Genomic DNA, 13,647 nt, shown 5'->3' with positions numbered 1-13,647 from the left:
TAGGCCAAGTCTTGAATGACGAGGATTTTTTCTTTGTAACTTTGTTTTGCCATCCTTTGGCACCTAAGTATTTTAAACAATCATATTTGAAAGATTTAACTAGCAAAAGTAGAAGGAAAAGAAAACACTTATCGTTTTATACATGTTATGTTACCTTCTTGTGGTTTTTGTTAACTTTCATTATCGTAGCTTTTATTAACGTGCCTACAAGATAGATGAGAGTTCAATTCGTTCATTTGTTCCTCTTAGAACGAATAACATTATTGCTTAAAAAAATAAAGAATGCCTTACAATCATGAAAGCATTGTCAAAACATTGTATTGATGTTTATGGAGATGTAGAGATTATTATTGGAGACATGGAGATCTCATTATGAAGATTTTATAAGACATGGAGATCCATTTAAAGACGTGAATAATTTGTTTTGAGACATGGAGATTTCATCTGAGATATAGAGATATTCACTGGAGACATGGAGAAATATTAATGCTTTTATTAAAAAAATCAAAAGATATTCCCATACAAGTGGAGATATAAGTTTTGGAAATTATCTAATCCTACATAATGCCTCATGGGGATCTTTTCTTAATTTTTCGAGTTGCATCGTTTTCCTTGTAAATTTTTAAATATGACCCTCTAACTATCAATTTTTTTTTATCACCGTTTTTAGAACATGACATTCCTTAGTATCATGATCATGGTCTTGGTAAAAAAAAATAAAAAAATTGTTAAGTTCCTTGTGTTCATATTGCTCTTCATAGAAGGTAAGTTTTACACAAATTCTTTTTCTTAATGGAAGCCAATACCTCAGCACATGTGATAGCTTAGGAAACTTCAATTGGTTATGAATGGATCCCTTAATGTTCCTTTTAGATGCCTTGTGACTACAAGGAGATTGGTACTCGAGAGATTTTGCTTTTTGTTGCTAAAAATAAGGGTGTCTTATCCAATCATACTCACTTCTTCTACTCAAATGTGATTTTTCATTACTTATTTCATGTTGAGGTGAGTTTCCATAGAGAATAGTTGGAGACCTCACTAATCAAGGTTTCAGTGACAATGGATTCGAGTATTTCAAGTTCAGCATCTTCTTATTAAACCTTTTAAAGATATGTGTTGGTGTTTTCATCCTTTTGTAATGTGAAGGTGAAGAGCTTAGTGATATTATTTTTTAGCTGATATGCTTATTCTGAAGTGGAAAATGAGTTTTGCTATAAAATAATTCAAGTTAAGGTTAGAGTCAAACTTCAATTAAATGTTGTTTAAAGGACTTTGCACACAATATTACTATTTTGTCTAACAAGCTCTAAGATGTTTTGTAGGTTATATATGTGCTCTCTTGGGTTTGTAAATCTATCATAGTTGTTTGATTTTTGTTTGGCAGAGACATAACTTTTAGAGAGGCGAGTGTGTGACATTTAATGAAAAAGTGGAGAATTGCTCATTTGACCTAAATGGCTAGGATTGTTTTTTAAATTTTAAAGTATCATCATTTTGTATATTTATGATGTGTATAATCTCAAATTTATCTTTGTGTTTAGAAACTGTATAACCCCATATGTTTTAAAACGGGTTGTAATTTATTAAATGATTAAGGATGATATTTGAAAAAACTTTTTTTTTTCAAATGCTTTATTTAAAGAGAGAAGAAAACATATTCTAAGACATTTTTAAAAGGAAACATGAATAGTAAAAAAGAAAAGGGTGTTCTAATGATTCTAATGTTAAACTACTTGATTAACTATCAATTCAAGTTACTAGCTGCTACTATTACTACATTGCAATTCAATGTATGATGAGCCTGTTAATTGGGCTTTAAATATTTGATACCACTGAAAATAAAAAGTCTTAATTTTTATTTAACCTTACCATTATAATAATAATTAGTTTGTAAGTTCGTGTTAGGGGATCTAATTTTTTTAGAATATAAAAAAAATATTAGTTTGAAGAATTTTTTTTAGTATTGTTATTAAACTAAAAAATAAAGTAATTTTAAGAAAAAATTTCTATCAAGATAAATTTTTTTATTAACGTATCTTTTATTTATCTTAACCAACATAATGTTTTTAATTGAAATTATTATTTCTTTTTAAAAATAAAAATATGATTGTTAAAGCAAGTTAACAAACACTCTCAAAATAACATGTCTATATTGCGTGTTATTGAAAGTTAGAAAATCATGAATGTGATAAAATCATGTTAAAAATTTATTTGGAAATTTTAATAATAAAACATTGATTTCAATTGAATGTTCATGAAAGATTTATTATTACTATTATTATTTAAAAACAAATATTAGAATTCAAATAAAAATAAAAATTTATAATATAATTTAAAAACCTTATTAAAACTGTAGAGTAATTAAATCTAGTATTTTTTTTAGTATTGAAAAAATTAAAGAAAAAAAAAAAAAGCAAAGTGCTAGGCCTATCAATAACAATTCATGGTTGTGTGGGCCTAGAGGCCAACTCCTTTTTCTTAACCTTGTTTTTTTTTGTTTGTTTTTTTTTCTATGTCCACCCCTAATTTCAAAATAAATGACAAGTAATTCTGAGGGGTATAGCTTAATTAGTTAGGTTCTAGGTTTACTTTTTAGAAGTCAACAGTTCGATTTCTATGGTCACTGAACACTTACATTGTTGTTAATTTCAAGGATTCAGGGAATTAATCAAGATACGTGTAAACTGGGCTAGATATCTATGATTACAAATAAAAAAGTGATAAGCGACAGGCCATATATCATAATTTAGCAAATATGCATGTTTTTAGTAGGATTTAAACTCGTGATGTTAGTTTTGTTTTGTATGCTAATCACTCTAATTATGTTCCTGTATTAGTATAAAATGATTAAAAAATATATTAAGATAATTTATTGTTAAAAAACAAAGTCAAGTTTATTTTTGAGTATTTAGGTAATTGCCCAAACAGCAAGTTGCTATATGGGCTTCAAATTGATGCTGAAAAGCTAAAGTTGGTGTTAAGATTATAATTTAGATTTAATTTAATTGATAACCTATTACAATTATTATTAAATTATATTGTTTGTAATACTTGTGAAATTGAATTAAATTAGTAATTTTACTTTTAATTCAGAAATTATTTTTTTAGCCAAAAAAAACATTCTTTTGTTAATATAAAAATAAAATCCGTAAATTATTTTATGAAAGATCATTTCAGTGAAACTATGGTAAGTATCCTGGATGTAGAGTTTTGCACGTCAAAAGAAATATATACCCTTCTGTGCTATTTTTACGTCTCGCCAAAAGAGGAAGATGGAGGGACCTACGTCCTTCTGTGTGCAATTTTTAGCTTATGTTGCTCATAGTTGATCAATACAAGCATCCTAGGAATGATGGCCATCATATTCGCAGAGGAATCTTCCAAGCTTTTTTCATAACCATGGTGGTTTTGCAATGATCTGCTTACAAAGTGTTTTGAAAATGTTTTTTTTTTTTAAATTTAATTTTAATTTAAATTTAAATTAATTTTTTTTTATATTTTCAGATTATTTTGATACGGTGATATTAAAAATAATTTTTTAAAAATATAAATAAATATTGTTTTAATATATTTTAAAATAAAAAATATTTTAAAAAACAATCGCTATTACACTTCCAACTACACTAAAAATAGCTTCGTTTAACCATCTAGGTGGTGGCCTAGTGGTAAGAGCCTGAGATCAAGAGGTTTGCTTCCTCTGTGGTCTCAGGTTCGAGCCATAGGTTGCTCATATGATGGCCACTAGAGGTTTACATGGTCGTTAACTTCAGGGCCTGTGGGATTAGTCGAGGTGCGCGCAGGCTGGCCCGGACACCCACGTTAAACTAAAAAAAAAATAGCTTCGTTTGGACACCTTCTTGATCAGCACGACCTTGTTATTTCGCCATGGATACGATCAAGAACTGCAAGGACACCGAAAATGGAAACGCCGTCGATGCCTCGTTTCACAGCTACATGATAAAAGATCCTTGTTTGCCATCAACTGTTCTACTTCCCTATTAATTCCAATCTGTGTGATGTTGAGGAAAAACAATTCACAAGTTAGCATCTTTGCCGCCCATAAAAAGTTTTGCTAGAAAGAAAAAGGAGTATTTTTGAAATGATTTTTTTATATATAACTATAAATATTAGAGTTAATTTACGTACACCTTCATTAATTTTACAAGAGCTTAAAATTAATAACTAGATAAATTTATAATAATCTTGAAAGGACTTAAATTAATAATTATTAAAAAACAAACTTAAAACTTAATCAATTAAACTATTTTTTAAGATTTGATACTTTTTATTTGATTATTATAGCACATTCAAAGGTCCCTCTTGATTTGATTTCATTCATCTTTTATAATTTGAATTGCATTTGAAATTTCAATAAATACATTCAAAAGAATTTCAAAAATAGATTTAAAAACGTAAGGACTATATACACTTTTTCAAGGGTTAATAAACTATTTTTGCTAAACTAAAAGGACTAAGTTATAATTAATAGGCTCCATGTTTTTTTTCTTTTATCTTTTGTATTTCGTCCAAATAGTTCTACCATTGTTTAGGCACCCACCAACCTATCTTACCAATACACACTTGGTATTTGGCTATACGATTGGATGGTTTTTTTTTTTTTATAATTTTTTTTGTATTTTTTTAGATTAATTAATATGTTTGATGTCAAAAATAAATTTTAAAAAATATTAATTTTTCATATATTTTTAAACAAAAAAAATTAAAAAAAACAACTTTTACTATTATTTTTAAATATTTTTCAAGTACAAATTTACTATTTGCTAAAGAGAAGAGAGAGAAATATGATTATTATTTTTTTACTTCACCAAACCTCAACATGGATTTTTATTTTTTAGTTTATTTCACCACACCTCCTTTTTACCATTCATAAACGATCTTGAGAAACAATTAGGAGAAAATTATATATATATATATATATATATATATATATCTTCAAACTATTTGGATATTATTAATTTTATTTCAAATTATTTTATATCAATTTTACTCTTAAAATATTTTGATTTCTTATAACCGACTTCCTTTAGAATTACTTGATAAAAAATTATATTAAGTTCCTTATTTTATTATATAAAAAAACATATTTTAGATGAAAAGCTTTAAAAATTGATGCAAGTTCTTAATTGAGATAATTTAGTGTAAAATTGGTATAAGAAATTCTTGGAGGATAAAATTGACACTACCGATATAGTTCGAGATCATTTTTAGAGTTTGCCCAATAATTATTAATTTAGAAACACACGTCGTCAAAGGAGATAATTAAAAAAAGAAAAGAAAATCCTGGACCTCATATCCAGGATCAACGAATCAAAAAGTAGTTGCAACTCATGGCCTCTTCAACAACCAAGAGATGATTTATACGCAAAAGAAAAAATGGATATACTCAGACGGATACCAAATATAATTCCCATTATTGTTTGCTTAAGCTAAACTTCATTTTGCTTGAAGGGCCTAATCAAAACTTGAATGGCAACACATTTTAGTCCTTGTTCATCTTCTTCAACAAACTTCTTACCATCCTCTTGTTTCAAGAATGAGACAACAGTATTGTTTAGTAGATTTGCTGTTACTGTACCAAGAAAATCCACCTGGGTAACTCAGATTCATTCAAGAATCCAAGGTAGAAATCATTTCCATATCAAATCCTCAAATGGGCATCCTCTGAATGCTGTCTCCTTGCATGATGGTCAGTTGTTGATCCCCACTGCTTAATGTAGCTGTCTTTGATTCTCCTATCTTATTGTTTGCTTGTTAGTTACATTTTTTTTTGAAGTAGCGAGAGTTAGGATGCTATTTCCCACCTTAAATTCACTTTGAAATGAGAGTAGTTTTTAGCTATGACAGACTTTAATGATCTTGCTAGTTGTAGGAGAAATGAGCTTGTCTGAAGAATTTCTTTCAGCTGTGCGCGAAGAACTTCGTATGTGCAAGAGTTTGAAAAGACTGATTGTGAAAAACTAGGGTCAAAATAAACTACACATTGTCTAAAGTAACTAGTTTACTGTCAACATGAAAAAATTGAAGAGCTTTTGACATTGATTGAGTAACCTAATCTAATCATGCGCATTGCAAAGTATATGGTTCCTATCTTATTGTAGCTAAGAGATCATATAGTTATGACCTTCCAAAAAGTTGTGCATGTTGATTGTACGTCAAATGTCTACATTTCCCTTCTGTTCTCTGCTCAATCATTCATTCTGATGCTTAGGAGAGATTTTGGAATAGGTTTAGATGGAAGTCCTACAGCCAAAGAAAATGACAAGTCTGAAGGGAAAGAGAAGTCGGCCATTCCAATCTCAGAAGCAGAGAAAGAAGAGTCTACTCTCAGCATTACTGTTGTTGGAGCTTCAGGGGACCTTGCAAAGAAGAAGATTTTTCCTGCACTTTTTGCTCTTTTTTATGAAGATTGGCTTCCCGAGGTTCTATTTTCATTTCGTTATTAGGTTTCACGTTTTGCTTTGATTAGAACTCTTTTTTTTTCAGATTAGAACTCTTTTTTTTTTTTTCCAATGGCAGAATGGTGGTCGGCAATTTCTAATCTATCTTTCACTTAATTTTTCTTATGAAGAACTTTACAGTATTTGGTTATGCTCGTACAAAACTGACTGATGAGGAGCTCAGGAACATGATTAGCGGAACATTGACTTGCAGAATTGACCAGAGGTTTTCTACCTTGCCAGACCTTAGTTTTCTAATTCTTTTCGATTTAAATGTTAACACCTAGGAGCACTTGCAGGGAAAATTGTGAAGACAAAATGGACCAGTTCTTGAAAAGATGCTTTTACCACGCGGGTCAGTATGACTCAGAGGGAGATTTCTCAGAATTGGACAGCAAGCTGAAAGAGAAAGAGGTTATTTTCCTTTTATGCAGGATCTCAATTGATAGTGTCTTGTATGTTTCACATCACCTGTTGCATTACGCACAGAAAGTGTTTCTGGACATCACACCAGCGATAGGTTTCAATTAGAGGATTCAGAATGATGTCATAAGCTTTGATACTAGATTGAATGACCAGCAATGGGGATTGAGACATGTGACAGCAAAATCATCATATATTTACTAGTACAAAATGCTGCACAAACTATTACGTAGTCTATTTAGTTATTCTGGTTGGTGATATGATCTCAGTACCATGTATTTAAAATCCTGCTGCACCATATGAAAATTGCAAGGAGGTGTCCAATTCTCATTACAACCCTCACACTGGGAACCCATCATATCTCAAGAACTTCGAGCTGCTAATTGCGACGGTGTTGCATATGTACAGTTGTGGAACAAGAAATGAAAATCGACTTCATTTCAACCTACTAGTAGGATAACAATTACCTGAAGTTTCATGTCCGCTGAAACTAAAGCAGGATGATTGTTGCAAGTCTCCAATACAATTTAAGGATCCAAATTAGTATTATTTCTGATTTGATGGGAACCCCTTGGAATTGTATGGTTGACAGACTTGTTCTTTGTTGAATTTTCAGTTTTTTTTTATAATAACAGTGGGCACGACTGTTGATTTAACATTATGTTTGGAATGTTAGATAGTTGATTATTAAGTACCTATTTTTTGAAAAATGAAATGCTCTTTTCAGGCTGGAAAAGTATCAAATAGGCTGTTTTACTTGTCAATCCCTCCAAACATATTTGTGGATGTGGTAAGGAGTGCCAGCCTTAGAGCTTCTTCATTGAATGGGTGGACAAGGGTCATTGTTGAGAAGCCATTTGGCCGTGACTCAGAGTCCTCTGGCGAGTTAACCAGATGTTTGAAGCAGTATCTAACTGAAGATCAAATATTCAGGTTCATTAATTGCTTTTGAAATAGAAATATCCATAATATTGGAGAGATAACTCTGCTTATGTTTTAAGCTTGGCAGGATTGATCATTACTTGGGAAAGGAGCTTGTTGAGAATCTGTCAGTGCTTCGTTTCTCAAATCTTGTTTTTGAGCCTTTATGGTCAAGGGACTACATCCGCAACGTGCAGTTGATATTTTCTGAAGATTTTGGCACAGAAGGTCGTGGAGGGTGAGAGACATATGCTACCTGATGCAATCATGATTGCACCATCTTTATTAATGTTGTTCTTTCAAGAATGGAATTTTTCTTAACTGTATTCTTTCTTGTGATCAGCTATTTTGATAACTATGGCATCATACGAGACATAATGCAAAATCATCTTCTGCAAATACTAGCACTATTCGCCATGGAAACGCCTGTTAGCTTGGATGCCGAGGACGTTAGGAACGAGAAGGTACTCAGAGTTGAGAGATCTTTCTTGTGCAATTACGAGTTGATTGTGATCTACTAACTGAATAAGCATGGTCTTGATCAGGTAAAAGTTTTAAGGTCAATGAAACCACTGCAACTTGAAGATGTAATTGTTGGCCAATACAAGGGCCACAGCAAGAGTGGTAGATCGTACCCTGCTTACACAGATGATCCAACTGTGCCAAAGGATAGCCGTACTCCAACATTTGCAGCTGCAGCCCTTTTCATCAATAATGCCAGATGGGATGGAGTTCCTTTTCTGATGAAAGCAGGCAAAGCTCTTCATACCAGGCGGTAGTAAAAATATTCTTGCCCTCACCACTTGTCCCCTCCCCCCTCTCTCTGTCCAAATATTCTAACATGTCCTATGACATTCCAGAGCAGAGGTCCGAGTGCAGTTCAGACATGTCCCAGGTAACTTGTACAAGCGGAACTTTGGAACTGATTTAGATAAGGCTACAAACGAGCTAGTTCTACGTGTACAGCCTGATGAAGCTATATATCTGAAGATAAACAACAAAGTTCCTGGTCTTGGAATGAGATTGGATCGCAGTGATCTTAATTTGCTTTACAGTGCAAGGTACATTGTTTGAGTTCCTTGATTAGAAATAGTACCAAAACTCAACCACTTACAAATGTGATTAAAAATAAAAACATGTTAAGATCAAGAAAATAATTGAAAGTGACATCTTAGAATACCTTATCAGTGAGATTATTAAGGCTTATGTTTCAATTCGAAGGTATCCAAGAGAAATACCAGATGCATATGAGAGGCTACTTTTAGATGCCATAGCAGGAGAGAGAAGGTTGTTTATCAGAAGTGATGAGCTAGATGCTGCTTGGGCACTATTCACACCGATGTTGAAGGAGCTGGAGCAGAAGAAAATAGTTCCAGAGCTGTACCCCCATGGAAGCAGAGGTCCAGTTGGAGCACATTATCTTGCTGCGAAATACAATGTTCGATGGGGAGATCTCAGTAGTGATGACTCATGAGCAGCCAAGAGCTCTATTTGATGATTTTGCATGCTCATGGCAGGTTTACTGAGCCTCTGGAAGTTTTTCTCTTAAGAACATGGTATGGTAAAGTAACAGGTGAGCTTCTGTGAATTCATCGACAATGAAAGGATAGCATTTTGAGTGACAGAACAATTAAAATTCAGGTCATAAGCTTTTATCAATCTACGTGACTGTAAAAAATTATAATCCATGATATAGCACAAATTAAATAGTTAATAAAGGAATACAGAACGAGGAATCTAAACAAGGTCTTGTTGTATTCGCTCCAAAATAGTCAATCCATGAATTGATGAAGTCCTCACTGACTATTTGAATTGCATTTTGCACCCTCTCGACCACAAAAGACGATAATGGGTTCTTAGTCAATTCTCCTGCAGTGCGAGGGCAGTCAGTAGTGCGATATTGCATGTTGTTTTGAGAGTAATGAATATTTTTTAAAGTATTTTTTTATTTAAAAATATATTAAAAGAATATATATTTTTTATTTTTTAAATTTTGGTTTGATGATAGTATATTAAAATAATTAAAAAATATTAATTTAAAAAAAAAAAACATTTTTGAAATGCTAAAAAGAGCTTAATTGGGTGCAAGGGAAATGTTTTCTTTGCTGAGTGGCTAGGACGCATTCCTTAGGTTTGCCACCAAGTTTTGAACCTCAATTTGTTCATTCTTCTAGCAAACTTTATTTTTTATCTTTTATCCTTTTTTTTTTTTTTTGTTTGTTTCAAGTTTTTTTTTGATAAACTTTGTTCTATTTTTTTTCTTACCGATTACATCCTTTTAACTTTTTTTTTTTGGTTATCATATAATTTAAAAAAATAAATTTATTAAATTAGTTGATTTCATGGCATTAATAATGAGTTTTACAAATTAAGCTGCATAACCTGGGTTGATTCAATATTGTCATCTCAATATTTAAAAAAACCAGATGTCATCTTGAATTTTTTTTTTTTAAGCATTTGATTTATTTGGAGTTGATCTTCATAATATGTTTTGGTTTGGTTTCTATATGATTAATTTGTTCTAATTTGTTTTTTTTAAAGTGTTATCATAATCTTATTACATGGATGGTGGTTTGACAGGTTAACTCAAGTCGATCTAATATATCACCATCTCAATATTTAGTTTTTAAAAATGTCACCTAGAATAGTTATCCTCCTACTCATTTTTTCTTTTTATTTCTCAAACTTTTTTTTTCTTTAAAGTGCATCATTTTAAACTTTGATTATAAAAAAATAAAATCCAAATTAAAATGAGGGGAACATACATGGCTCACCCTAAATTCATGATAACTTTTATTTTGGCTCAAAAGTTTATTTTGCTCATTTTTCTTTTCTATGTTAAAGAAATGAGAGAAAAAGTTGTTGAAAAATTGTAAAAAGAAGAGAAAATGGTTGGTTGTCGGGATTCTAACAAAAAAAAAAAAAAGAATTTGACGTCTACGACATCCATTCAATAAGAAGAGTGTAATGGTGGTGGTAGATGTAAAGAAAATGTTTTCTTGGCGGAGTGGCTAATACCCGTTCCTAAGGTTTGCCACCAAGTTTCAAATCTAGCTTTGTTCATTCTTTTGGCAAACTTTATTTTTATCTTTTTTGTTTGTTTCAAGTTTTTTGGGGGTAAACTTTGTTCTATTTTTTTATCCTACCAATTACATCCTTTTAACTTCTTCTTTTTTTTTTTTTCCTTTTGTTATCATATATTTTTTAAAAATAAAGTTATTAAAGTAGTTGATTTCATGGCATAAATCACGAGTTTTGCTATTTAAGTTGCATAACCCAGATTGATTCAATATTATCATCTCAATATTAAAAAAAAAAAAAAAAAAGATGCCATCTTGAATTATCTGTTTTTTAAAGCATTTGATTTATTTGGAGTTGATCTTTATAATATGTTTCGGTTTGGTTTTTGTAGGATTAATTTGTTCTAATTTGTTTTTTAAAGTGTTATCACAATCTCATTACCCGAAATGTGGTTTGGCAGGTTAACTCAGGTCGATCTATTATGTCACCATTTCAATATTTATTTTGTAAAAATGTCACCTAAAATAGTGAACCTCTTACCTAGTTTTTTTTTTTTTTTTTTTAATTCTCAAACTTTTTTTTTCCTTTCAATTATATCATTTTATGCTTTGATTATATGAAGTTAAGCTCCAAATTAAAACGAGGAAAAAATACATGGCTTACCTTACATTCACCATAATTTTTATTATGACGCTAAAGTTTATTTTGTTCATTTTTCAATTCCTATGTCAGAGAGATGAGAGAGAAAGTTGTTGAAAATATGTGAAAGAGAGAAGATGATTCGTCGTCACAATGCTTACAACAAAAAAAAGTCAAACTTGATGTTGATGAGGTCTATTTAACAAGGGGAGTGTGATGGTGATGGCTTTTTTTAAGGCCCTTATATGTTTGGCCACTCAGGTCCGCGTGTGTAGCTTGATTTGTTTGTGTATAAAAAACTTTAGCATTGAGTGTTTGAAGATTTTTTTATTGTTTTTTTTTAATATTAATTTGATTTTGAATTGGTCTTTTTTTTTTTTATCATATAATTAAAATTAAAAAAATATTATCGAACTCATTTGAATCCGTAACCCAAGTCCTCGATAGTTAACCTAGATTAACCGCAATCGATCCAATACATCATCATTTTGATGTTAAGAAAAACGATGTGAGCTTCAAATATTTTTTTAAAAGTCAAACCCTTTTTTTAACATTTGTCCAAATTGCCTCTAAGCATGTGTGTGTTGTCTTTGTTTTTTATGTTATTTTTTTTATTTTTGAATTTGCCAAGTTGACCGTGTTATATTAAGATAACCCTTATATGATTTATTTGAAAACCCGGACTTTACCTTCCCTTAATTAAAAACTTTGAAAACTTGGCTGATGAAAATTATTGCACTTTCACCTTCCCTTAATTAAAAACTTTTAACTGGAGATTGCTTCCATTAGCATAGCAATAATAGTAATATTTATTTTTGATAACAGGAAAGGATGAGGAAATTATACCGAGTACCAATGATGGATAATCAATCTATAATTAATTTTCCATCAGATTACATTACAGAAGCATTAGCTCCTGGAAGGTGCTCATGGTAGTAACTGGCAAATCCAAAATCAAATTAATGCCCTTTTTTTTCTTTTCCCTCTGGTAGGAAAAAAAATTGAATCTTTAGGCAAATTTGCGCAACCAAACTATGTAAGCTCTCCCCATCCAAAGTCTGCACACTCAGTTGGAAGTCTAATCCATGAAGAAACTATAAAATGGGAGAGTAAAGGAACGTCCTTTGCTCTCATCTCTTCAAAGCAATCAATCCACGATCTGACAAACTCTTCATTCACCATTTTTATTCCATTCTGCACTTCTTCCACTGCAAAAGATAGTGGGTTTTTAATCAATTCTCCTGACCTGCCAAGGCAAGTGCTTATGACAATTTCGTTGCTAAAGTATCCTTTGGGAAGTGGTGGATTAAGCTTGGATCGAACGTCGACCATAAATAGAAGTTGAGTTGTTTGATCAGGATTCATTTGCAGTGCCTTGCTGCGAGCACGCCACACAAAAGCTGTGAGAGCTGTGAAGTCTGAGCAGGTTTTGATGGTTCCGTCCTTCATTGCCATGTTCTTCAGTATTACAAACTTGTTGGAATCAAACAGGAAGCATTTCTTCAAAATCTGCTCTCCTTGAAATGGATTTGATATGTTTGATAAGTTACTGGTTACTACGGGAGCGTACTGGCCGAAAGGAAAATCAATTTTAGGAGGTTGTCTAGACCTCAAAATTGATCTATCAAGAACTGGTTTGGTGATTAACGGCATCCCTCTGGCTGTTTCAGCCCATGATTTGATAAACTCCATTGCTGATATCCCATCAACCATGCAGTGGTTAATTGACATTCCCAAAGCAAAATCTCCACACTTGAACCTTGTAACTTGTAAAGGAGAACTTGACAAATATTTAACTAGCACATTAATTCTCAGACAGAAAAAATGAAAAAAAGAACAAAAAAGTGCACTGATTAGTACTTAAAAGTGCATGTTTATCAAGGTTTTATATCATCATTTTGCACTTGAAGTATCAATAACTCCTTAACTAAAGCATGTTTTATAATAATAAGTTTGATACTATAAGATACCTTAATTTATGGTAAATGCTCATTTTAAATGCAGGCCTATCACATAAATAAAAGGATTGATTGATGAGTTTAAGTATTGAAAGTGAAAGGACAAAGAGATGGCTAAACTTAGAAAAGAGATGCCGGTGCAGTCCAAACCGGAACATTGCTCGGTAATTGGATCATATATGGAGCTCTAGATCTCGGATTTAGGTCCATTTTATATGGATGGAAAG

General features: G+C 31.5%; 2 protein-coding genes across 3 annotated transcripts; one reads left to right on the top strand and one right to left on the bottom strand.

The window, feature by feature from the left end:
* The first annotated feature begins 5,314 nt into the window (after nucleotides 1–5,314).
* Nucleotides 5,315–9,547, top strand: LOC118046894 (glucose-6-phosphate 1-dehydrogenase 1, chloroplastic). 2 transcript variants are annotated; one of them, XM_073404222.1, is made up of 10 exons: nucleotides 5,315–5,707; nucleotides 6,253–6,440; nucleotides 6,590–6,684; nucleotides 6,758–6,872; nucleotides 7,609–7,814; nucleotides 7,891–8,040; nucleotides 8,146–8,266; nucleotides 8,348–8,577; nucleotides 8,663–8,863; nucleotides 9,024–9,547. In XM_073404222.1, exons 1-10 carry the CDS (start codon nucleotides 5,488–5,490, stop codon nucleotides 9,274–9,276), a joined length of 1,779 nt encoding a protein of 592 aa, XP_073260323.1. In that variant the 5' UTR covers nucleotides 5,315–5,487; the 3' UTR covers nucleotides 9,277–9,547. The 2 variants fall into 2 exon arrangements, with proteins under 2 accessions (XP_073260323.1, XP_034911906.1); XM_035056015.2 differs by having other exon boundaries at nucleotides 5,316–5,707; nucleotides 6,247–6,440.
* A 2,947-nt stretch (nucleotides 9,548–12,494) lies between these two features.
* LOC118049163 (omega-hydroxypalmitate O-feruloyl transferase-like) lies at nucleotides 12,495–13,154 on the bottom strand. The gene has a single exon (XM_035059121.1). It carries the CDS (start codon nucleotides 13,152–13,154, stop codon nucleotides 12,495–12,497), a length of 660 nt encoding a protein of 219 aa, XP_034915012.1.
* Nucleotides 13,155–13,647: the final 493 nt, after the last annotated feature.

The sequence above is a fragment of the Populus alba genome, chromosome 14 (assembly GCF_005239225.2).
Source record: "Populus alba chromosome 14, ASM523922v2, whole genome shotgun sequence".
Classification (NCBI taxonomy): domain Eukaryota; kingdom Viridiplantae; phylum Streptophyta; class Magnoliopsida; order Malpighiales; family Salicaceae; genus Populus; species Populus alba.
This window is presented reverse-complemented; position numbering and strand designations above follow the sequence as displayed.

What these genes read in the sequence shown, in the direction of transcription:
- LOC118046894 (XM_035056015.2), top strand. Translation starts at nt 5,488, where the DNA reads ATGGCAACACATTTTAGTCCTTGTTCATCTTCTTCAACAAACTTCTTA. An exon ending in TGCTGTCTCCTTGCATGATG is followed by an intron (nt 5,708 to 6,246) that starts GTCAGTTGTTGA and finishes ATTTTGGAATAG; the next exon opens with GTTTAGATGGAAGTCCTACA. An exon ending in AAAGCTCTTCATACCAGGCG is followed by an intron (nt 8,578 to 8,662) that starts GTAGTAAAAATA and finishes ATGACATTCCAG; the next exon opens with AGCAGAGGTCCGAGTGCAGT.
- LOC118049163 (XM_035059121.1), bottom strand. Translation starts at nt 13,154, where the DNA reads ATGGAGTTTATCAAATCATGGGCTGAAACAGCCAGAGGGATGCCGTTA.